The sequence below is a fragment of the Cloeon dipterum genome, chromosome 3 (assembly GCF_949628265.1).
Source record: "Cloeon dipterum chromosome 3, ieCloDipt1.1, whole genome shotgun sequence".
NCBI lineage: Eukaryota > Metazoa > Arthropoda > Insecta > Ephemeroptera > Baetidae > Cloeon > Cloeon dipterum.
In genome coordinates this window covers 7,610,046-7,629,714 of record NC_088788.1, presented here as the reverse complement: position 1 = coordinate 7,629,714, position 19,669 = coordinate 7,610,046, and the positions used below count along the sequence as shown (strand labels likewise).

Below are 19,669 nucleotides of genomic sequence, written 5' to 3'. Positions count from 1 at the left end.
TGTTTATTGCTGTGATTGCTGTTTAAAAAAGGTAATCGAGTTATTAATTAATATTTTTTATTATTTTCATATAAATAACAAATTTAGTAGACATCAAACGCTTCGTGACGTGAAAATTAATTTTCTGGTCCACCTAATTATGAAGTTAATGCCTCAATCATCCCCGCCGAAAAAGGCCGTCAGCATTTTCCTGTAGGTACCTCCGGTGTCTCTCTGTGAAGCACATAATTAGTGAGATCGTGGTGCAAAGTGCCCACCTCAACGAGATAAAATAATTTTAATTAGCATCCTTGCAGCTATAAACTCGTACCTTAATGCTGTCAATGACTGAGTCTCCGTATTTCTGCTCGTACTTTTCCGAGATGGTTTCCAGGTCGATCTCCGATCTGGTCAGGGTAACACGGATCAAGGCATCATCGTTAGTACCCAAACCCTTGATTGCATCGTTCAAAACATCAGCAAAGTATTCCTGTGGTTCTTGCATCACGCGCACTGAAAATTTAAAATTGCAGAATATATTCAATTGGAATTAATTCTAGGTGGTTATGCCTACCGCATGCGACGTATCCTTTTTTGTTGCCAAAGTAGAATTGTTCATTGACAATATCTGTGATGGTCTTTCCGGTCTTGCGGGACAGCTCGTGGAAGACCCTGCGGACGTGCGGGAAGCTGCGCAGCGCCAGCACCTCATTCAGCCTGCTGGAGTCTTCACACCAGTTGATGTCGGTGTTGTTGAACAGCGCCAACACGTCATCGTTCACAGCCTGGGCGTTCACTTGGTACGTCTCGGAGCGGTTCGCCCGCATCAACAGCACCAACAGTTTCTTCAGATCGCTGGAGGTCTCGTCTTCTAGATCGGCCAGTAAGCTCTTGCCGTCGTACCCTGAAAGTCTAAAGTTTATTTTGTTCACGGGAAACACGTAGATGCGTTAAAAAATTTTATTGTGGTTTTCTTTCAAATATTTTTTTTATCTATTTTTCAGGAACGTCTCTGATATAGATGTAATTAACTTGAAATGAGCACGAATCATGGAATTTCAAGGCATTATAAGCCCATATAAAAAACCAGTTAATAGACCTTTCCACCAAGAGATTTTTTCGTCACCATTATAAATCAGAAAATTAATTTAAAAAAAGGGTTGAGATAAGAAATTTGAATTCGCTGTGGAACCATTTGAATTTTAACTTTGATAAATTCGATGATTCGATCTAAAAATTAAAAACGAAATCATGACAATTATTTATTTGCCTCGAAAAAATGCATTTAACATTTTTTAAGAATTTTTAGAAACAATAATATTTATATTTAAACAATTGTTCTACAATGTCACAATAGCAATAGTTATTTTTATAAGAAAATGGTTTGTAATCAAATCATGCTAAAGTTTGTTGCTGAAATAAAAAGAATTCGATAAAAACTAAAAATGACGCAGATCTGGTGAATATACAGCATTTTAGATATTTTAAATGTTGCTGCAATTATATATTATTTAGATCGAAGAGACACTTACTCTCGGCGTACGCCTGGGTGATGTTCCTGATCATGTTGTTTTTGCTGCCACAAAGTATCTCGGTGAGCACCGACTCGGTCGTCCCCGGACCAACCATGGCTTTACTTAGATGATGGCTGTACTGCACGGGCAGAGGACTAAACATAAGCTCGCTCATTTGCCCGAACGAGGAACAAACTAAACAGTTTTCTGCGAATTTTGATACATCGTTTTCCAGGTTCTATTCGATAAGCTAGAATTAGTTTGGTACTTTTTATGCTAGAAGAACGGACCTTTCTGAAACTCTGTTTGTACTTTTCCGCAATTTGGAGTCTTTGTTTGAGACTGCGTCGCGACAGGATGGATTCGATGGCCAATGGATTGGACTGTTGCTGCGAATTCATTGCTTCGTGCAGATTATCGGCATCGGCTTCAGCGTCAAACGGAGATGCTGGGAACACTGTTGGCTTAGGCTGCAAGCCGAAAAAATGGTCAATACAAAATTTGGTGTGTCCAACAATGCGCATCTACTTTTTTATTAAAATTCAAAGATCAAAACAAATCTAGCTTTTTAATATTTATTTGTGCTCAAAAATTGATTCTCTTGTGAAACCTTAAAAATGAAAGAAATATATATTATGTTGTTTAATTTCCTCTTGTCTTTTATACTCGGCAAAAAGGTCGTTTAATAGGTCGAAACAATATATTAGCAAGAAGTTTTCCGCGTAGCAACATCAGGCTCAGATATTTGTTTTCAACCAGATAAAATACATTGATAAAAATATATGCTATGTTGTGTCGTCAATCAAAATTTATATTATTTCTCGATTCAGTTTCTAAACCCATTTAATATGTAACTAAAAATATTTAAACAATATGTTTTAATGAATATTTCTGTTGGTGATGTTTAAATATCTATTTCGGTTTAGAGGCAAATGAAAACAGCCTTAAAAACCAAGGGTTTTAAATTATTTCAGATCCAAGCCATTATTTTAGATTATTTATTCTAACGGTCAAAATCAAATATTACAATGATTTTTATTTCTAAACGAATCATTTTGAAAATTTATTACAATTAGAAAAATAATCAAATAATTTCGCAACTTACTTTTGGATCATTTTGTGCATGGCCAACCGACGCACAAAGAGCGAAGCCCGAGAGCAGTAATACGAGCCGAGCCATGTTGAGAACAATTAAATTATATTCCAATCGCTCCTCAACGCGAGACACCGCTCTTATAAACGTCTCGTGCCCCTCACAGGGTCAAAGGTTGTCCGCTGTCCAGCCCCTCCAACCACAACATATCGCATATTATTGGTGCAATAAGTAGGGGTCAAAGTAACAGATTTCCTCCGCGTGGCCACGTTATAACTATCGATGTTTAGCTTAGAGTTGTTGTTCGTTTTGAACGAGGAATTAACTCAACAACAGTCTCGAGCTGGGATGAATCAGTTGAGTTTCAAATAATAATAAAAATTCCTACGCTATACAATCATTTATCGCATCGAATGTTAAAGCTGGACATGCCGGTTCTGGACAAGATCGTATCCAGGAGTTAATTTGTCAAATTTAATTTGCGCCGGGGATTCCGACAATGGAACCGGCATGTGCTCTTACAACGCCGTTGGAGCTCCTCTAGTTTATGACGGCGAGCTTCGTGGCCTCTCCTATGCTCAATATCCCACCTGCGGAAATCCTGGACTCTACATCGAAGTCTCCCTCTTTCGCGACTGGATCTTCCATAGAATACCGGTGTCTAATTAAACGCCAAATACTTGCAACAGTAATAAATATGTACAGAATAAAAACTTAACGAAAAATTGCTGATTTAGCCTTCATTTTGATCTCATTGCTGAAATGTTAAAAATTATAGAACGGAAGAATAATTATTAATTGCTTATTGGCGTAGAATTAGAATACAATTGACTTTACATATATGATTGTTTATTAATTAATTTATTATTATTTTTGACCCTTCATTTTAGAGTCAAATATCCTCGAAAAAAGCAATCAGCATTTTCTTGTAGGTACTTCCGGTGTTTCCCTGTAAACCACAAATTAAGCAAATTAGTGCGATAAGGTCTTCATTATTCAATCGCTGGAGCGCCTCTTGAAGGTTTCCCTCGTGCTCGGAGGGCAAAGTGGCCGTCACAATGATAGGATAAAACAGATAAACTCGTACCTTAAAGTCGTCAACGACTCTGCGTCCGTATTTCCGCTTGTACACTTGCGAGATGATATCCAGGTCATCCATATCCGATCTAGTCAAAATAACACGGACCAAGTCATCTTCGCTAGTACCCAAACCATTGATTGCATCGTTCAAAACATCAGCAAAGTATTCCTCAGGTTCTTGAATCACGCGCACTGAAATTTTTTAGTTAGAAATAAGTACTCTAAGCCTTAAAAGGTTAAAGTAAATAAATTCTAGGCTATTAGACACTAACCGCACGTGATATATCCGTTTTTGGTACCAAAATTGAATTGTTCATTGAAAATTTCTTTAAAGTCCTTTCCGGTCTTTTGGGCCAGCTCGTCGAAAGTCCAGCGGATTTGCTGATTGTCGCGCCGCGCCAGCACCTCATTCAGCCTGCTGGAGTTTTTCCGCCAGTTGATGTCACCGTTGTTGTACAGCGCCAACCAGTCGTTCGTCACATCCTGATAGACGGTCACGTTTGACTCGGAGCGGTTCGCCTGCATCAACAGCACCAACAGACTCCTCAGATTGCCCGAAGTGTCGTCCTCTAGATCGGCCAGTAAGCTCCTGCCGTCATACCCTGGCAAAATGAGGTGAAAAGGTGATTTTTATACAGAAAACTCGTTTATGCGTGTTAAAGTATTTTTAAAGAGTTGAATTTTTAAATATTGTGTGTCTGGGCTGCTTTTCTTTAATATTTATTTATCTATTTTTTCTTGATGTAAAAAAACTCATGAACATGGAATTTCAAGCTATATTGTTATGCTCCCATCAAGTTCAATTACCAAGCTATTTTAGCGTCACCATATATAAATAATAGAAATAATATTCTTTGTTGAAAAATGACGCTTTAAATATAAAATGATTTGTCAAAACGGCATGAAAATGTTTGTGTTTTAGATTATTCATTAAATAAATTAAAAAAAACCTATTCAAAGCTGTATCAAAAAAGTGTATTTTAATAAAACAATAAAAAATAGTAAAAAACATTACTTTTACGTTTTATATAAATTTCACAAATTTTTAAATAAACTACGTCTATGATCATTTTATGCACAATATTATTATTGTTTTAAATTCTCCCATTTTGTCATAATAACATGTATTGGAATTGTATTTAATTATGTTTATCAAAGTCAATAAAAAGGGAAAATCATATGTAAGTAGAGCGTCACTTCAGGAAAACAAGTGACTATAAACCCTGCCCTGGAACAAAATTATTTTTTTTGTCAAATTAAAATTGTTCTAAATAGAGTTAAAAATCACGCCGCCTCAATTTCGATAGTATATTTTTTAAATATTCCTGTTTTTATTTTATTTAACAAATTGAAGAGACACTTACTCTCGGCGTACGCCTGGGTGATGTTTCTGATCATGGCGTTTTGGCTGCCGCAAAGTATCTCGGTGAGCACCGACTCGGTCGTCCCCAGGCCAACCATGGCTTTACTTAGATGATGGCTGTACTGCACGGGAAGAGGACTAAACATAAGCTCGCCCATGCGCCTGAACGAGGAACAAAATAGACAGTTTTCTGCATAATTTGTTACATCGTCTGCCAGGTTCTATTATTTGGTAAAATAGAATTAGTTTTATAATTTAAATGCCAGGTGTAGAACGGACCTTTCCGAAACTCGATTTGTATTTTTCCGCAATTTGGAGCCTTTGTTGGAGCCTGCGTCGCGACAGAATGGATGTGATGTTCGATTGATAGGACTGTTGTTGATTCGAATTCAGTGCTTTGTGCAGATATTCGGCGTCGGCTTGAGCGTCAAATGGAGACTGTAAGAGAAAGTGTATACGAGTGATAAGCTGATTGTATTTAAATAAAAATATGTGGCACCAGAGGGGAACGAGAGCGAGAAAGGAGACGAATTATTGCTCCAGCGCTCGCTCTCATTCTTCTCCAGCCCGGGAAGCTGTGGAAACGAGTGGTTTGACAGCTTGAATATACAAAATAAATGCCATGTAAACTAGTATGCCCGTACTTCCATTAAAACAGCCCCCTGTTAGATTTAAATAGTTCTATAAATTGAATAGGGATCCAGATTTTGAACGCCAATGGACTAAGCTAAATTTGTTTGGTTAAAGCAGCAGCTCCAGGGCCTCCCAGGAACACTGTTGGCTTTGGCTGCAAGCTGAAAGAATGGTCAATGCTAAATGCAAAATGATGATGACGCGCAACTTCTTTTTCATTTAAATTTAAACTGTGATGCAGCAGATCAATTTACTAAAAACAAATCTAGCTTTTTAATGTTTATGTGTTCCACCCAGGCCGATAGCGGAGAAAAATCAAGTCAGTAAAAAATTGATTCTTTTGTGAAGCCTTAAAAGAAATTTATTTATGCTGATTAATTTCCTTCTTGTCATTCACCAAAAAAGTCGATCGTTTAATGGGTTGAAGCAATATGAGCTAGAAGTTTTCTGCGTAGCAACATCAGGCTCAGATTAGTTGTTTCAAGAGCCAATATTTCCGATTATTTATTTGTAACACGGTAAAGATTTAATTTTCCAACAAATATTAGTGTCTGAACGAATCATTTTAAAATCTGTTACAATTAAGACGTAATCAAATAACTTCACAACTTACTTTTGGATCATTTTGAGCATGGCCAACCGACGCACAAAAAGCGAGGCCCAAGAGCAGTTGTACGAGTTGAGCCATGTTGATAAAAATTAAAGTCAATCGCTACTCAACGCGAGACGCTGCTCTTTTATACATTTCGTGCCCCACACAGGGTCACAAGTTGTCCGCTCTCTAACCCCTCCAGTCACAATATAACATTTTATAGTTGCAATATATGTGTTAAATCTGCTTCTTAAAAATGTTAGTATGTTAAAACAACCATTGCACCCAAAAGTAAGCCAAATATTTTTTTTCTCTAGACTAAAATCTAAATCGTGTGTTTAATCCAAGTATTGGCCAATTGTCACTTTCTAAGATAAATTATTGATGAATTAATACCAGTTTTCAAAACAAACCCCAAATTCATTTCAATATTTAACTGGAAATTTACAATTTGGACAAAATCAATTTATTAAAATATTTTTTACTTGTGGTGCATCACTTTGCGAATGGCAAACGGAGACAGAGAGGTTGAGGGCCAAGAAGAATTGCACGAATCGAGCCATAATTGTAGAAATGTAGCAAAAAGTTGCTCCTCAACATGACTAGCGAATTAGCGATACCGCGCTCTTTTAAATAATCTTGCAACCCTTGCCGAATCGAAAGTTTATCTCCCACCACAATCCAAAAATTACCATTCAGAATTATTATAAAATGGGAAATATTTTTAAATTTTAACAGATAAAAAATTGAACCTAAACAAAATGAAATTAAAACTATGATTTGTGTAAGAAACAGTAGCTAATTTAATTTATGGCTACAAACGTTAATTTGTAAGTGCTATTTCAGTTATTTCTAATTAAAAATATATTTGACGACGCCCCCTCCGACAACGCTGGTAGGTATTCAGAATATACGTTGTAATTTATCATCTCATGAAAATTAATGTTCTGGCCTCAATAATTTTGAAGTCAAACATCCTCGCCGAAAAAGGAAATCAGCATGTCCCTGTAAGTACCATCGGTGTCTCCCTGTGAACCACATATTAGTGAGGTCGTGTTAATTCAATCACTGGAGGTTTCCTTCGTGCTCAGAGGGCAAAGTGCCCGCCTCAATGTAATAAAATATTTTTGATTTGCATCGTGACAGCTTAACTCGTACCTTAATATCGTCAATGACCGAGTCTCCGTATTTCTGCTCGTACTTTTCCGAGATGGTTTCCAGGTCGATTTCCGATCTGGTCAGGGTAACACGGATCAAGGCATCATCGTTAGTACCCAAATCCTTGATTGCATCGTTCAAAACATTAGCAAAGTATTCCTCAGGTTCTTGAATCACGCGCACTGAAAATTTTAGATTGCAGAATATATTCAATTGGAATTAATTCTAGGTGGTTATGAGACTAACCGCACGCGACGTATCCTTTTTTGTTGCTAAAGTAGAATTGTTCATCGACAATATCAGTGATGGTCTTTCCGGTCTTGCGGGACAGCTCGTGGAAGACCCTGCGGACGTGCGGGAAGCTGCGCAGCGCCAGCACCTCATTCAACCTGCAGGAGTCTTCACGCCAGTTGATGTCGGTGTTTTTGTACAGCGCTAACACGTCATCGGTCACAGCCTGGGCGTCCACCACATGCGACTCGGTGCGGTTCGCCTGCATCAACAGCACCAACAGACTCTTCAGATCGCCGGAAGTCTCGCCCTCTAGATCGGCCAGTAAGCTCTTGCCGTCATACCCTGCGAAGGATAAAAGGGCTTTTTTACGAGAAACTCGTAAATTTGCTCAATATAATATTTAAAGAATTGAATTTTTAATATGATCTGGGCAGGGTTTTTTTTTTAAAAAATGTTTTTCGATGTATTTGTCTGTATCAATTCTTTGATGTATTTAGAAGGGCTGGGAATTTTAGACGATTAACTATTTTTCTGAGCTCCTGTATTTTTTTAAAACTTTGAAATTTGTAAACACGCAATATTTTTACTGAAACTAAATATTTATAAGAATCACAATTTCACAATAATATAACTTACTTTCATAAGAATGGTTTATTTGTAATAAAATTAATTAATTTTGTTGCTGAAACAATAAAATTGCGCCCGTCAAAAATAAAACTGTTTTAAAAGATATATTAAAAATCACGCAGCTCTGGTGAGTATATTTGTGAGTTTGTTAAAAAATATCATCCTCTTTATATAATGTACATGATACAGATCGAAGAGACACTTACTCTCGGCGTACGCCTGGGTGATGTTCCTGATCATGTTGTTTTTGTTGCCGCAAAGTATCTCGGTGAGCACCGACTCGGTCGTCCCCGGACCAACCATGGCTTTACTTAGATAATGGCTATACTGCACGGGAAGAGGACTAAACATAAGCTCGCTCATTTGCCCGAACGAGGTACAAATTAAACAGTTTTTTGCATATTTTATTACAGCGTCTGCCAGGTTCTATTGGGTAAAATAGAATTAGTTTTGTACTTTGAATGCCAGAAGAACGGACCTCATCGAAACTTAATTTGTACTTTTCCGCAATTTGGAGTCTTTGTTTGAGGCTGCGTCGCGACAGGATCGGTTCGATGGCCGATTTATTGGTATTCATTGCTTCGTGCAGATATTCGGCATCGGCTTGAGCGTCAAATGGAGACGCTGGGAACACGGTTGGCTTAGGCTGCAAGCCGAAAAATGTCAATAGAAAATGAGATGCATCTAAACATGCGCAGTCATTTTTTTATTTAAATTCAAACTGTGATAGATTTACTTAAAACAAATCTAGCTATATTTATTTGTATTCAATCAAGGCCGATAGGGGGGGGGGAGAAATCATTGAAAAATTCATTCTCTTGTGAAGCCTTAAAAAGAAAGTAACATATGTATTGATGTTGTCTATTTCCCTCTTGTCTTTCATATTCGGCTAAAAAGTTCGTTTAATGGGTTGAAGAAATATGAGCAAGAAGTTTTCCGCGTAGCAACATCAGGCTCAGATTATAAATATGTTGTTTCAGAACCATTATACTACGGTCAAGATTTAATTTTCAAAGTGATATTATAGTTTCCGAACAAACCATTTTTAAAAATATATTTCAAACAAAACGTGCAATCAAATAATTTCACAACTTACTTTTAGATCATTTTGAGCATGGCCAACCGAGGCACAAAGAGCGAGGCCCAAGAGAAGTAGTACGAGTTGAACCATTTTGATGAAATTTAAATTATCGTTCCTCAACGCGAGACGCCGCTCTTATATACGTCTCGTGCCCCTCACAGGGTCACAAGTTGTCCGCTCTCTAACCCCTCCAACCACAAGATATAACATTTTACTTTATTTATTGTATATGTGACAAATCAGCATCCATAAAATGTTAAAAGCACAGTTTTAAAGCAACCATTGCACCCAAAAGTAATTCTTTATTTATTTATAAAACCTGTGTTAATCCAAGTATTGACGACGGATTGGTCACTTTCTGAGATAATTGTGTGATTTTATTATTTACGAACAAATCCCAAATTAAGTGCAATACTTATTACAGGAAATTTGCAATTTGGACAAAATAAATTTATTAATAATAATTTTTATTTATGGTGCATCACTTTGCGAATAGCAAACGGAGACAGCCCAGGAGCAATAGCAAATTGAACCATAAATTAGCAATGTGGCAAAACGTGACTGTTGACACCGTGATATTTTAAACAATTTTGCGCACCTCGCCGAATTAAAAGTTTATCTCCCACCACAGTCCAAAAATTACCATCACCATAAATATTGAACGGCTTTCTTTCCATTTTAAATACAAAAATTGAACCTCTGTATAGGTTTGTGCAAAATGGTTTTTTGATGACTGGACACAATCGGCAATGCTGTATTTTGTCATTTATTTTATTCTTATAACAAATGCGTAGACATATGTAACGTTTATCCACCTAATTTTTAGGTTAATTCCTCCCGTTAGCATCCTCGCCGAAAAAGGCCAACAGCATGTTCTTGTAGAAACCTCCGGTGTCTCCCTGTGAACCACATATATTAGGCAAATTTTGTGCGGAAATCTTCATATTCAATCGCTGAAGCACCTCATGAAGGGCAAAGTGGCCGCATCAAAAGGATAAAATATTTTTTGCATCCTGACAGCTACTCGTACCTTAATGTCGTCAATGACAGAGCGCCCGTATTTCTGCTCGTACTTTTCCGAGATGGTTCCCAGGTCGATCTCCGATCTGGTCAGAATGACACGAATCAAGGCATCTTCACTAGTACCCAAACCATTGATTGCATCGTTCAAAACATCAGCAAAGTATTCCTCAGGTTCTTGAATCATGCGCACTGAAATTTTTTAATTTGAAAAATAAATATTGCAGAAAATTTAATTCCAAATACTTGACACTAACCGCACGCGAGATATCCTTTTTTGTTGCCAAAGTAGAATTGTTCATCGACATTTTCTTTGATGTTCTTTCCGGTCTTGCGGGACAGCCCTTGCAAGACCCAGCGGATGTGCTGGACGCTGCGCCGCGCCAGCACCTCATTCAGCCTGCTGGAGTCTTCACGCCAGTTGATCTCACCGTTGTTGTACAGCGCCAACACGTCGTCCTTCACAGCCTGGGCGTTCACCAGGTGCGGCCCGGTGCGGTTCGCCTGCATCAACAGCACCAACAGACTCTTCAGATCGCCCGAAGTCTCGCCCTCCAGATCGGCCAGTAAGCTCTTGCCGTCATACCCTGAAGGTGAAAAGGTGATTTTTTTCACAGGACACTCGTCAATGTGTTCAAATATTTAAAAGAGGAATTAATTGTTTGCACTGATTTTTTAAAAATATTTTTTAATCAATTTTTCTGGAAAGTGTTTATAAAGTATTGTAATAATCTTTGTATCATGGACTTTCAAGATATTGTATTGTAAGTTAAACAACTATCGAAATCTATCAAACGATTCATGCATCATTATATAAATCATAAAATTAATGACACCTTTTATAGTGTTTTGACAAAACAGTATGATAATGTTTGTTTCTTAGATTTCATTAGATTAATAAAAGAATACTCATATCCTAAAAGCTTACAAGAAAAAAGTTTTTGCAATAAAACGTGAAATTGAAAAAACATTACCGTGTTCTATGTATATAAGTTTCACAAATTTTGAAATTAGCAGAAATTGGAACAACCGTAGTATCCTAAAATTGTAAATATTGATGTAAAAACAATAAAATAATATATGAAATAAATTCAAAGGTATTTTCTTAATAGCAATAACGATATCATAAATAATTATCTAGTTATTTTTATAAGAACTTCATGTTCATTTGTAATAAAATCATGCTAACTATTTTTGCTTGTAAAGCAATTTAAATTGAGTTGAAAATCACATGGTCTCTTAGAGAATATTTTTTATATTTTTGATTTTATATATTTACAGGTTGAAGAGACACTTACTCTCGGCGTACGCCTGGGTGATGTTTCTGATCATGTTGTTTTTGTTGCCGCAAAGTATCTCGGTGAGCACCGACTCGGTCGTCCCCGGACCAACCATGGCTTTACTTAGATGATGGCTGTACTGCACGGGCAGAGGACTAAACATAAGCTCGCCCATGCGCCCGAACGAGAAACAAGTTAGACAGCTTTCTGCGTATTTGGTTATATCGCTTTCCAGATTCTATTTATGGAAAAAATATTAATTAGTTTTGGTACTCTGTATATCACAGAGGAACGGACCTTTCCGTAACTCAATTTGTACTTTTCCGCAATTGTGAGTCTTTGTTGGAGGCTGCGTCGCGACAGGATGGATTCGATGGCCAATGGATTGGACTGTTGCTGTGAATTCATTGCTTCGTGCAGATTATCGGCGTCGGCTTCAGCGTCAAATGGATACCCTGGGAACACTGTTGGCTTTGGCTGCAAGCCGAAAAAATTTGATGTATCCAACAACTCGCAACTAATTTTTTTATCAAAAGTCAAACTGTGATAGAGTAGTTTAATTTATTTCAAACAGTGATAGTGGAGGAAAGTAGTCATTAAAAAATTGATTCCTTTGTGAATCCTTAAAAAATAAATAATTATTTATTTACAGCAAAAAGGTCAAAGCAATATGAGCAAGAAGTTTTCCGCGTAGCAACGTCAGGCTCAGATTATTTGTTTTAGAGCCAATGTTTTTTTTATTTATTCTTACGGTCAAGATTTAATTTTCAAAGTAATATTAGTATTCAAGCAAATCATTTTAAATAAAACGTGTAATCAAATAATTTGACAACTCACTTTTGGATCATTTTGAGCATGGCCAATCGAGGCACAAAGGACGAGGCTCAAGAGCAGCAGTACGAGTCGAGCCATGTTGATACAATTTAAATTATCATTTCCTCAACGCGAGACGCCACTCTTATATACGTCTCGCGCCCCTCACAGGGTCAAAACTTTTACGCTCCTCTTTAACCCCACGATGAACCACAACATTATTGATTTATTGGTGCATATTTTTTGTTTGCCTTGTTATATTTAAGTGAAGTAAAAGCCTATTTATTAGGCACAAAGGATATATAGACTATTACATAAAATTTTCAATTTTTTATAATTCAATTGCCACCGTGTTTTCGGCCTTAAAAAAGGATCACAACGCGATTCGTAAAGAAGATGTTATTTTTATTAATTCATGTGATATTTCAAGATATTTTTCATAATGATCATGATTTTATAACCTGTCTAGGACTGTGACACACTGACAAGCAGCTGCAAACGTTTTAATAACAGGTCATAAAAGAAACGAGAAATTACTATTTTTGAAAATAAAAGAAATATTTATTATTTGCAAATAACACGATGACTAAAATAGAGTCGTTTTCTTCGTTTAATTCTTAGTCTTGGCTTCCCAGTCCAACCAGCCACCAGCGTAATGGCGAACACTGCAAATAAAAAAATAAAATGAATGTAATTTTAGTTAGTAAAATCCAAACCAAAATGTACTGATAATCTGTTTATATTGCGTCGTAAAAGAGCAAACAATAATTGAAGAAAAAGGGGAAACGAACTTGGTGAATCCGACTTCCTGGGCGGCGGCCATGGCTTTGCGGCTCCTCATTCCTCCTTTGCACGAGAAGACCAGCTCGGAGGTCTTCGTCGGAAGGTCGGCGCCTTCGTACTTCTTTTTAAACTCGTCCGCTGAGCTCTTCAACGCCTGCTGCAGCTCCCCAACTGATTAAAAATCAAACAGGGATGACCAAAAATTACGTAAAAATCTTACATTAAATAAAATTAAAATTACAAAAATTTAGTTATTTAATTTAAAAAATTAATTTAATGAAAAAATTTGTCCCATTAATCAAATTTTAAGTTTTTTTTATCTCGATTGTTGCACTGCATACGTTTAAATTGAATAAATTTAACGATTCTTATATAATGAATCAATGCTTAAAATCATTTTAAAATACTTATTTAAAATATTTTTTTATTAATCTACTTTGAAAATTATAAGGTATTAAAAACTGTAGGGTGACACGGTGTAAGAATACAATTAGGTTCATGGCTGACGTGACGCACGAATCCGGCAAAAAAGAGCAACAAAAAGATAATTCATACGTGGAATATGGATGCTGCCAGGCAGCTTCCCAGTCTCCTGGATCTCCTTGTGCTCCCTTACGTCAACCAGGACGATGCCGCCCTGTGCCTTCAGCTCCAACAGGTCCTCGTAAGATAAGTCAATTTTCCGGTCTCCCGACATTGTTCGAACTGCAAAGGTCGAATTGAAGTTCCGCTTGAATAATTTATGTGACGTTAAAAGGCCCCTATTTGTCTAAAATTTAAAGTAATTAATTGGCGCACCAGGGGGCCAGCAAACACGAACCACTATTTACCCGAGAAAAACAAATAAAACCAGACCAGAGATGGAATTTACCTGGCAAAATGCAGGTACTCGGCTGCAGCAGAAAATTCGGTGGCTTCAGCGGTGTGCGTGGCGCGGCACTAAAAACCCGGCCAAAGCGGACCAAACCGAATATCACTCTCCTCATGAAGGATTTAAGCGGTGTTGTGCTTGACGGTTTCCGCGACAACGCGATTGGTCAAATTCCCTTCCTTTTTTATCAGGTGAACGACTCCCGGCCCACGACCGGTGTCAGCTGACTTTGTTATTATTTTGCCTGCTTGCATGCAGTGTGGAGGAGTGGAGCCGGGCGCCGAAATTTGACGAATTTCCGAGCACGGCGCTGCAGTCCAGTCATCAGTCTGGCTGCAAATATAGGCAACCCGTGCCCTTTTCGTGCTAGGCCAGTTGCACACCTCAAGCAAATTCTCATAATTATGAATAATCCAAGGAAAAGAGAACGCATCAATATTTAATAAAATCAATTTGATATTGGATGCTATATAATATTTAAAAAATCATCAAGGATTGATTGCATAAGTTCTTAAATGCGGGAAAATATTATTTAAAATATTAATTCTAATAGAAGGTGAACGACTTTATATTATACTAATTATTAGAAAGCTTTGACTAATTTATTTCTACCATATTTTTATTAAAAACATAATTATTAAGTCTTAACAGGTACAGTCCACAACAAAAATGACTACGGGGCACTGATCACTCGCCACGATTGGTCCAAATGCGGCGCCGGCGGCCCGATGAGCGTGGTAGCTACCGTGAGGGGCCTGTCAGGCCGCTGGTGCAGGTGCTGGGCGGCCACACGGCGCACGTCCTCCACGCTGACGGCTTTGAGCGCCAGCCGGTGCCTCTGCAGCATCTCCAGGTCGAGTCCGGTGAGGAAGTTGGCGGCGCCGCGGTCGCCAGGGGCCGTCGGCGCATCCACCTTTTGGAATACATTTAACTTGGCCTCGTCTACGTGTTCCTGGCGGATGTTTTCACTGTCTAAAAGCCAGGAAGCAGCCCGGCTGAACACCTCGGGCGTCTTTTGGCTCGCTTCGGGGTCTCGATATGAGTAAAAAGTGAAGTTACCTGGAAAGATTTGCCAAAAATGGGGTATTTTAATCGTGTTTTGGAGCATATAATAACAGTTTTAAGGATTATACATTTCAGGTCTTTTTCTAAAAAGAAAAAAATGGCAAACACCAAAATACTATCAAGCCAAAGAAATTAATAAAAAAGTGACAAAATTTGGAATTCTAGTAAAAAATTTTGAAGCAGATTATTTTGTTATTTTTAAAATTATCCTTTTACAAAAAACTATAAGCGTAAATTTTAACTTTAAAAAATCGCACAATTGTTTTATTGACTTTTGTCTTCAGCATCAAATTTAATTTAAATTTATTTTAATTTTTCATTTTAACGACTATTTTTTTGCTTACCAGAGGTACTGATAGTAGCGCCTCCACCGTAGGCTCCACCGCGTTCTCTGACCTCAGGATGGAGGAACCTGGCCGACAGCAGCTGGGCTGTGATCCTGAGGGCCGCGTAGTCAGGGTGTAGGAGGGGCACGCCGGTGGCAATGCTCCTTCCAAGGTAGCCCACGGGCAGTGGTCGCACGTGGTGCTCCGAGCTTGAAGTTCCAGCCGACTGAATTGCTTCATTTGGCACAAAGAGCCGCTCAAAGGGTGCGTTTTTCAGGCTGGAAGCCAAATCGGCCTCCAGGTGCTTCAGGGCGGCCGCTTCACCCTCCCCAGGACTTACGTTCAGGGAGAAGCGAAGGTTGCTACGGTAAAGACTTGCAGCCAGCTCCTGTTCAAAGAGAAATATCGTTTGTTAGATAAAAAAATAAATTAATATTTAAAATAAAACGAAAATATTTAAAATAATGAAACAAAAACCAAACTATTTAATTCACGGTTATTTTTATCAATCTTAATGGGCACCTGCAGCTTCTGAAGAGTTTGGGCCACACCCTGATCATCCAAGGAAGCAAACTTCTTCATCTGTGCGACAAAAGCCAGTCCTGAGTCTTTTTCCCTGCGGAGTCCAGCCGCAGACAGTCTGCTACTAGCATTTAACATGGCATACCTAACAAACAAAAATTAAAATTCATAATTAAAAGGGCCTTCCTGTCCATACCTGTGTCCTGAGTAGGCGAGGCCATTGGCCAGTTCAGCTGCGGTGGAGCGGATCAAAGTCTGCAGCCGCTCAGCGTCTGAGAAACTCGGCTCAATCAGCAATTCTCTCCACAGGTCCATCATGCGTCCAACATTCCTGTCCAGACACACAGAGGACAGCAAGACTGCATCAAGGTACTGTCCAGCCTCGACAGGGTGCTCCACAATGTGTCCTGTGACGGCGAGACCTGAGGTGCAAAGCTGCACCCTGCGGTCGAAGCGGCGGTAGTCGCTGCTGGCGGTGCCCATTTGGGTGGCAACTGCCAGCAAAAGCGGGAGGTAGCCCTCCCTGAGCTCAGGATCCAGCCCTGAAGCGTCCAGCAGGGCTCGGAAGTGCGTCACGCCGTTCGTCGGTTGGGGAAAGATAAACAACGGCAGCTTATCGGCCAAACGACATCCCTTCAGGGCGTATGCCTGTGGCTCAGCGCTCAGGTCGGCCACAGAGAGGGTGGGAAGACAGGATGCGTCCACCTCCTGCATCTGCTCCGCCTGTCACAGGGTAAAGGAAAGGTCATTTTAGTAAAAATCGTCAACCAAACAGCTAATTCAAAAAATTCTACGAAATTGCTATTTAAAAATCATAACCTGTGAGTAAAATTCAATTAACAAACCTGCAATTGTGTTTCCCGCTCCAGCACCAATCTGGTGGTCTCCTCGTCCAGCTGGGCGACCTTTTCAGCCAGGACTTGCTCCTCCTCTTGGGCCAGTTTCTCGTCATACGCCTCATCAGGTGACACAGAAATGGTCAACTTGTGAGTATTAGAGCACAAATACTGGTCAAGCAGCGTCTGCAGGAAGGCGGGTTCCGCGGCCAGCTGTTTGCGCAACCGTGAAACGTGGGCCGCCAGGTTGAGACAGTCCACAGGGTCGGCACCGTGGTTCCACGAGGGCAGGATGCCAAGCGCCAGGTTGAGGCCGAAGCTGGCCGACTGCGTCTTGGCGCCCAGCTCCAATGAGTGCAGCACGGCCTCCACGTGCTCCTGTTCAAAGCCCTGGTCGCGGGCCCTGAGCAGGGCGCCGTCAATCGCGGCCTGGACCTCGTCGAACTGCTTCTCAGACACGCCCTGAAGGCCAACTGAGAAGAATGTGTCGCGCGTCTGTGCCTCAAAGTAGGTGCATGGCGCGAATCCATCGCCAATGCCCGGTTCGATAAGAGCCCTGTGCAGAACAGAGGTCGGTCCACCAAGCAACAGCTCTGACAGCACCTGAAAAAGGTTGGTTCTGGTTTTGAAAAATTTTAAAGGATAGCCATAAGCTAAATTTGGAGTCTATAAACCAATTTAAATATTTAATCTGATATATAATTGGTTTTAAATGTAATTGTAGAGCCCACGCCCCCTTTTTGAAATTGCCAAAGATACAACAAGCCACAGAGATGTACAGTTGAACCTCCTGACCACGCCCTTTTAAAGGAATTCTCCCTTACTGGGCCTTTTACTGGTGACCCCGCTAAATTTCCCCTCACCTGAAGTGAAAATGTCTGGTAGACGTCCGCAGCGTCACCACAGGCGTAGGCCACGGCGATGGTGGAGCGTTTCTCAGGGTTGGTGGCGGCCCCAAGTGGGTCAGGGGCGCACGCCAGGTGCACCCTGCGTGGCTGGCTCCACCTGGACTCCCTGGAAACAGCTGCTACGGGCTCCTGACGGTCGAAGGCGGCCAGCTGCTCGCGCTGCAGGCGCCCCAGAGTGTCCGCCAGGGGCAGGCTGCCGTAGGAGACGAACCGCGCGTTGCTAGGGTGGTAGCAGCGGGCGTGGAAGCGCCGCAGGTCATCAGCCGTCAGGGCAGGAATGCAGAGCGGCTCTCCACCGTAAGAGTGGGCGTACGTGTCGCCAGGCAGCAGGTACGAGAGGAGGTGCTGGTGCAGTCGCGACTGCGGGTCGGCAAACACACCTTTCATCTCGTTGAAGACCACGCCGCGCAGCACCAGAGGGCTTGAAGGGTCACCCACGACCTGAGGACATCATCAGGGTCAGAATTTTTGTTATTTTAAAATTTATGTAGTCCATTTAAATTAACAGACTATGTGAAGAGACATAATTCGTTGTTTAAAGGGGTTCATCTAAGTTTCCAGAACAACCAATTATTATTTTCTCTTTGGCTCGACTGATTTTGTCTCACGGCATGCCAAAAAAGAGCTCTTGCCAAGTTTCTTTACCTCATGCTCAAGCCGCCAGCCCTCTTGGCAAAAATCGAGGTCTCTGAGCAGTGGCCTGAAGACGGCGTCTGCGTACACGGACAACAGCTGCTCGTAGTCCTTTTGGTTAGGCGTGCTGAACGGGTAAACCGTGTAATCAGGGCCTGTCATCGCGTTCATGAAGCTCGCCAGCGACCGGTTTAACATCTTGAAAAACGGGTCACGCACTGGATACCTGAAATTTGATAAATAATTGGTAAAATTACAGATCCTGGCAATTGGTAGCGTTTTCCCGAAAATTAAACAAGAGAAAGGTCATATTACAGATCTTGACTACTGATTACGTCACACTTTTCAGTGCAGTTTTATTTATGAATGCGAGATTTTGGTAATATTACAGATTGTGCCCACCAATTTTGATAAAATTACCAATGTTAATTTTGCAGAAAACTTCAAAAAATCAATGATTTAAAGCAATTCTCTGCCTTTTATCTATTATTACTTTTGGCTGCCGCAGAGGGTGACGTGCTCGAGGATGTGCGGCAGTCCGGTCGAGTCCCTGGGCGACGTGCGGAAGGCGGCGGCGAATGCATTGTTACGGTCATCGGCCCTGGCGAGGTGCAGGTACTGGGCACCAGTGGCCGCATGCTCCAGCCGCACCACCGGCTCGAGAAAGAGCTCCGGCACCCGTGTCACTTGCAGCACCTCGAATCCTTCCACTTCGGCGCCCTCTCGGAGACCCTTCAGTCCTGCCAGGGCGCTGTGCCGCCGCAGTCCTACCTGACGGCCCAGACGACCTACCGCTAGCCGCCACATTTTGTAAGAAAGGGCCGAATAAAGGGACAGTGGACAAGGTTAGTGTTGAGCGGACGGACGCATGTTTTTAACTCGGGTCAGCTGATGAGACTGGTGTGCGGAAAGGAGGGGAGAGGTTTTTGTTTATATAGCGATTTTTAAGTATTTTGTATAGATAAATATCGAGATGAAATAATTATTCGAGTTTTTTTTATAGATTTTAAGTGAAAAATATTTGTATTTTAAAGAATTTATTTAAGGTTCTTGATATAAAGGTTTACTCTCTTTTACACTATGCTTGAAAACAACTCTCTTGCAAGAACCAGGAGGGGGGAAGTCTTATAACTCAACGTTGTGCAATGCAAATCGGCGGGAATTCTTCTGAAAGAATTATTATTATACTCGTGAGATGACTGAAACTGAGCCTTGGAGATTTTGAAAATCATTATTTTAAAATATTTGGATCAATTTT

The 19,669-nt window shown here is 40.2% G+C and overlaps 6 protein-coding genes across 6 annotated transcripts; all 6 read right to left on the bottom strand.

The window, feature by feature from the left end:
* Window positions 1–35: 35 nt before the first annotated feature.
* LOC135939914 (annexin A13-like) lies at window positions 36–2,748 on the bottom strand. The gene is made up of 6 exons (XM_065484525.1): window positions 2,599–2,748; window positions 1,784–1,963; window positions 1,512–1,731; window positions 554–883; window positions 311–492; window positions 36–213 (listed from the first exon to the last, which is right to left on the bottom strand). Exons 1-6 carry the CDS (start codon window positions 2,671–2,673, stop codon window positions 154–156), a joined length of 1,047 nt encoding a protein of 348 aa, XP_065340597.1. The 5' UTR covers window positions 2,674–2,748; the 3' UTR covers window positions 36–153.
* Window positions 2,749–3,456: 708 nt separating this feature from the next.
* Window positions 3,457–6,388, bottom strand: LOC135939916 (annexin A13-like). The gene is made up of 6 exons (XM_065484527.1): window positions 6,276–6,388; window positions 5,309–5,467; window positions 5,031–5,250; window positions 3,939–4,268; window positions 3,674–3,858; window positions 3,457–3,535 (listed from the first exon to the last, which is right to left on the bottom strand). Exons 1-6 carry the CDS (start codon window positions 6,348–6,350, stop codon window positions 3,479–3,481), a joined length of 1,026 nt encoding a protein of 341 aa, XP_065340599.1. The 5' UTR covers window positions 6,351–6,388; the 3' UTR covers window positions 3,457–3,478.
* A 689-nt stretch (window positions 6,389–7,077) lies between these two features.
* On the bottom strand, window positions 7,078–9,458 carry LOC135939915 (annexin B9-like). Its single transcript, XM_065484526.1, has 6 exons — window positions 9,370–9,458; window positions 8,752–8,919; window positions 8,480–8,699; window positions 7,659–7,988; window positions 7,413–7,594; window positions 7,078–7,282 (listed from the first exon to the last, which is right to left on the bottom strand). Exons 1-6 carry the CDS (start codon window positions 9,442–9,444, stop codon window positions 7,223–7,225), a joined length of 1,035 nt encoding a protein of 344 aa, XP_065340598.1. The 5' UTR covers window positions 9,445–9,458; the 3' UTR covers window positions 7,078–7,222.
* Window positions 9,459–10,102: 644 nt separating this feature from the next.
* On the bottom strand, window positions 10,103–12,604 carry LOC135939913 (annexin A13-like). Its single transcript, XM_065484524.1, has 6 exons — window positions 12,492–12,604; window positions 11,952–12,131; window positions 11,673–11,892; window positions 10,632–10,961; window positions 10,385–10,566; window positions 10,103–10,253 (listed from the first exon to the last, which is right to left on the bottom strand). The coding sequence occupies exons 1-6, from the start codon at window positions 12,564–12,566 to the stop codon at window positions 10,182–10,184; spliced, it is 1,059 nt and encodes a 352-aa protein (XP_065340596.1). The 5' UTR covers window positions 12,567–12,604; the 3' UTR covers window positions 10,103–10,181.
* Window positions 12,605–13,000: 396 nt separating this feature from the next.
* Window positions 13,001–14,342, bottom strand: LOC135939357 (thiosulfate sulfurtransferase/rhodanese-like domain-containing protein 3). Its single transcript, XM_065483684.1, has 4 exons — window positions 14,122–14,342; window positions 13,806–13,955; window positions 13,259–13,421; window positions 13,001–13,132 (listed from the first exon to the last, which is right to left on the bottom strand). Exons 1-4 carry the CDS (start codon window positions 14,234–14,236, stop codon window positions 13,078–13,080), a joined length of 483 nt encoding a protein of 160 aa, XP_065339756.1. The 5' UTR covers window positions 14,237–14,342; the 3' UTR covers window positions 13,001–13,077.
* Window positions 14,343–14,701: 359 nt separating this feature from the next.
* On the bottom strand, window positions 14,702–19,305 carry LOC135938945 (presequence protease, mitochondrial). Its single transcript, XM_065483013.1, has 8 exons — window positions 18,905–19,305; window positions 18,424–18,637; window positions 17,734–18,219; window positions 16,880–17,473; window positions 16,231–16,757; window positions 16,035–16,179; window positions 15,531–15,900; window positions 14,702–15,180 (listed from the first exon to the last, which is right to left on the bottom strand). The coding sequence occupies exons 1-8, from the start codon at window positions 19,216–19,218 to the stop codon at window positions 14,795–14,797; spliced, it is 3,036 nt and encodes a 1,011-aa protein (XP_065339085.1). The 5' UTR covers window positions 19,219–19,305; the 3' UTR covers window positions 14,702–14,794.
* Between the last annotated feature and the right edge of the window lie 364 nt (window positions 19,306–19,669).

Coding starts and splice junctions, on each gene's coding strand:
- LOC135939914 (XM_065484525.1), bottom strand. CDS start 2,673: ATGGCTCGGCTCGTATTACTGCTCTCGGGCTTCGCTCTTTGTGCGTCG. Junction 1,732..1,783: donor ACAAACAGAGTTTCAGAAAG/GTCCGTTCTTCT, acceptor CTTATCGAATAG/AACCTGGAAAACGATGTATC. Junction 214..310: donor CAGTCATTGACAGCATTAAG/GTACGAGTTTAT, acceptor TGTGCTTCACAG/AGAGACACCGGAGGTACCTA.
- LOC135939916 (XM_065484527.1), bottom strand. CDS start 6,350: ATGGCTCAACTCGTACAACTGCTCTTGGGCCTCGCTTTTTGTGCGTCG. Junction 5,468..6,275: donor ATGCTCAAAATGATCCAAAA/GTAAGTTGTGAA, acceptor TTTCTCTTACAG/TCTCCATTTGACGCTCAAGC. Junction 3,859..3,938: donor AAACGGATATATCACGTGCG/GTTAGTGTCTAA, acceptor AAAAAATTTCAG/TGCGCGTGATTCAAGAACCT.
- LOC135939915 (XM_065484526.1), bottom strand. CDS start 9,444: ATGGTTCAACTCGTACTACTTCTCTTGGGCCTCGCTCTTTGTGCCTCG. Junction 8,920..9,369: donor ATGCTCAAAATGATCTAAAA/GTAAGTTGTGAA, acceptor TTCGGCTTGCAG/CCTAAGCCAACCGTGTTCCC. Junction 7,283..7,412: donor CGGTCATTGACGATATTAAG/GTACGAGTTAAG, acceptor TGTGGTTCACAG/GGAGACACCGATGGTACTTA.
- LOC135939913 (XM_065484524.1), bottom strand. CDS start 12,566: ATGGCTCGACTCGTACTGCTGCTCTTGAGCCTCGTCCTTTGTGCCTCG. Junction 11,893..11,951: donor ACAAATTGAGTTACGGAAAG/GTCCGTTCCTCT, acceptor TTCCATAAATAG/AATCTGGAAAGCGATATAAC. Junction 10,567..10,631: donor AAAAGGATATCTCGCGTGCG/GTTAGTGTCAAG, acceptor AAAAAATTTCAG/TGCGCATGATTCAAGAACCT.
- LOC135939357 (XM_065483684.1), bottom strand. CDS start 14,236: ATGAGGAGAGTGATATTCGGTTTGGTCCGCTTTGGCCGGGTTTTTAGT. Junction 13,956..14,121: donor GAGTACCTGCATTTTGCCAG/GTAAATTCCATC, acceptor CGACCTTTGCAG/TTCGAACAATGTCGGGAGAC. Junction 13,422..13,805: donor TGGCAGCATCCATATTCCAC/GTATGAATTATC, acceptor ATTTTTAATCAG/TTGGGGAGCTGCAGCAGGCG.
- LOC135938945 (XM_065483013.1), bottom strand. CDS start 19,218: ATGTGGCGGCTAGCGGTAGGTCGTCTGGGCCGTCAGGTAGGACTGCGG. Junction 16,758..16,879: donor AGCGGGAAACACAATTGCAG/GTTTGTTAATTG, acceptor ACCCTGTGACAG/GCGGAGCAGATGCAGGAGGT. Junction 16,180..16,230: donor CTCGCCTACTCAGGACACAG/GTATGGACAGGA, acceptor TTTGTTTGTTAG/GTATGCCATGTTAAATGCTA.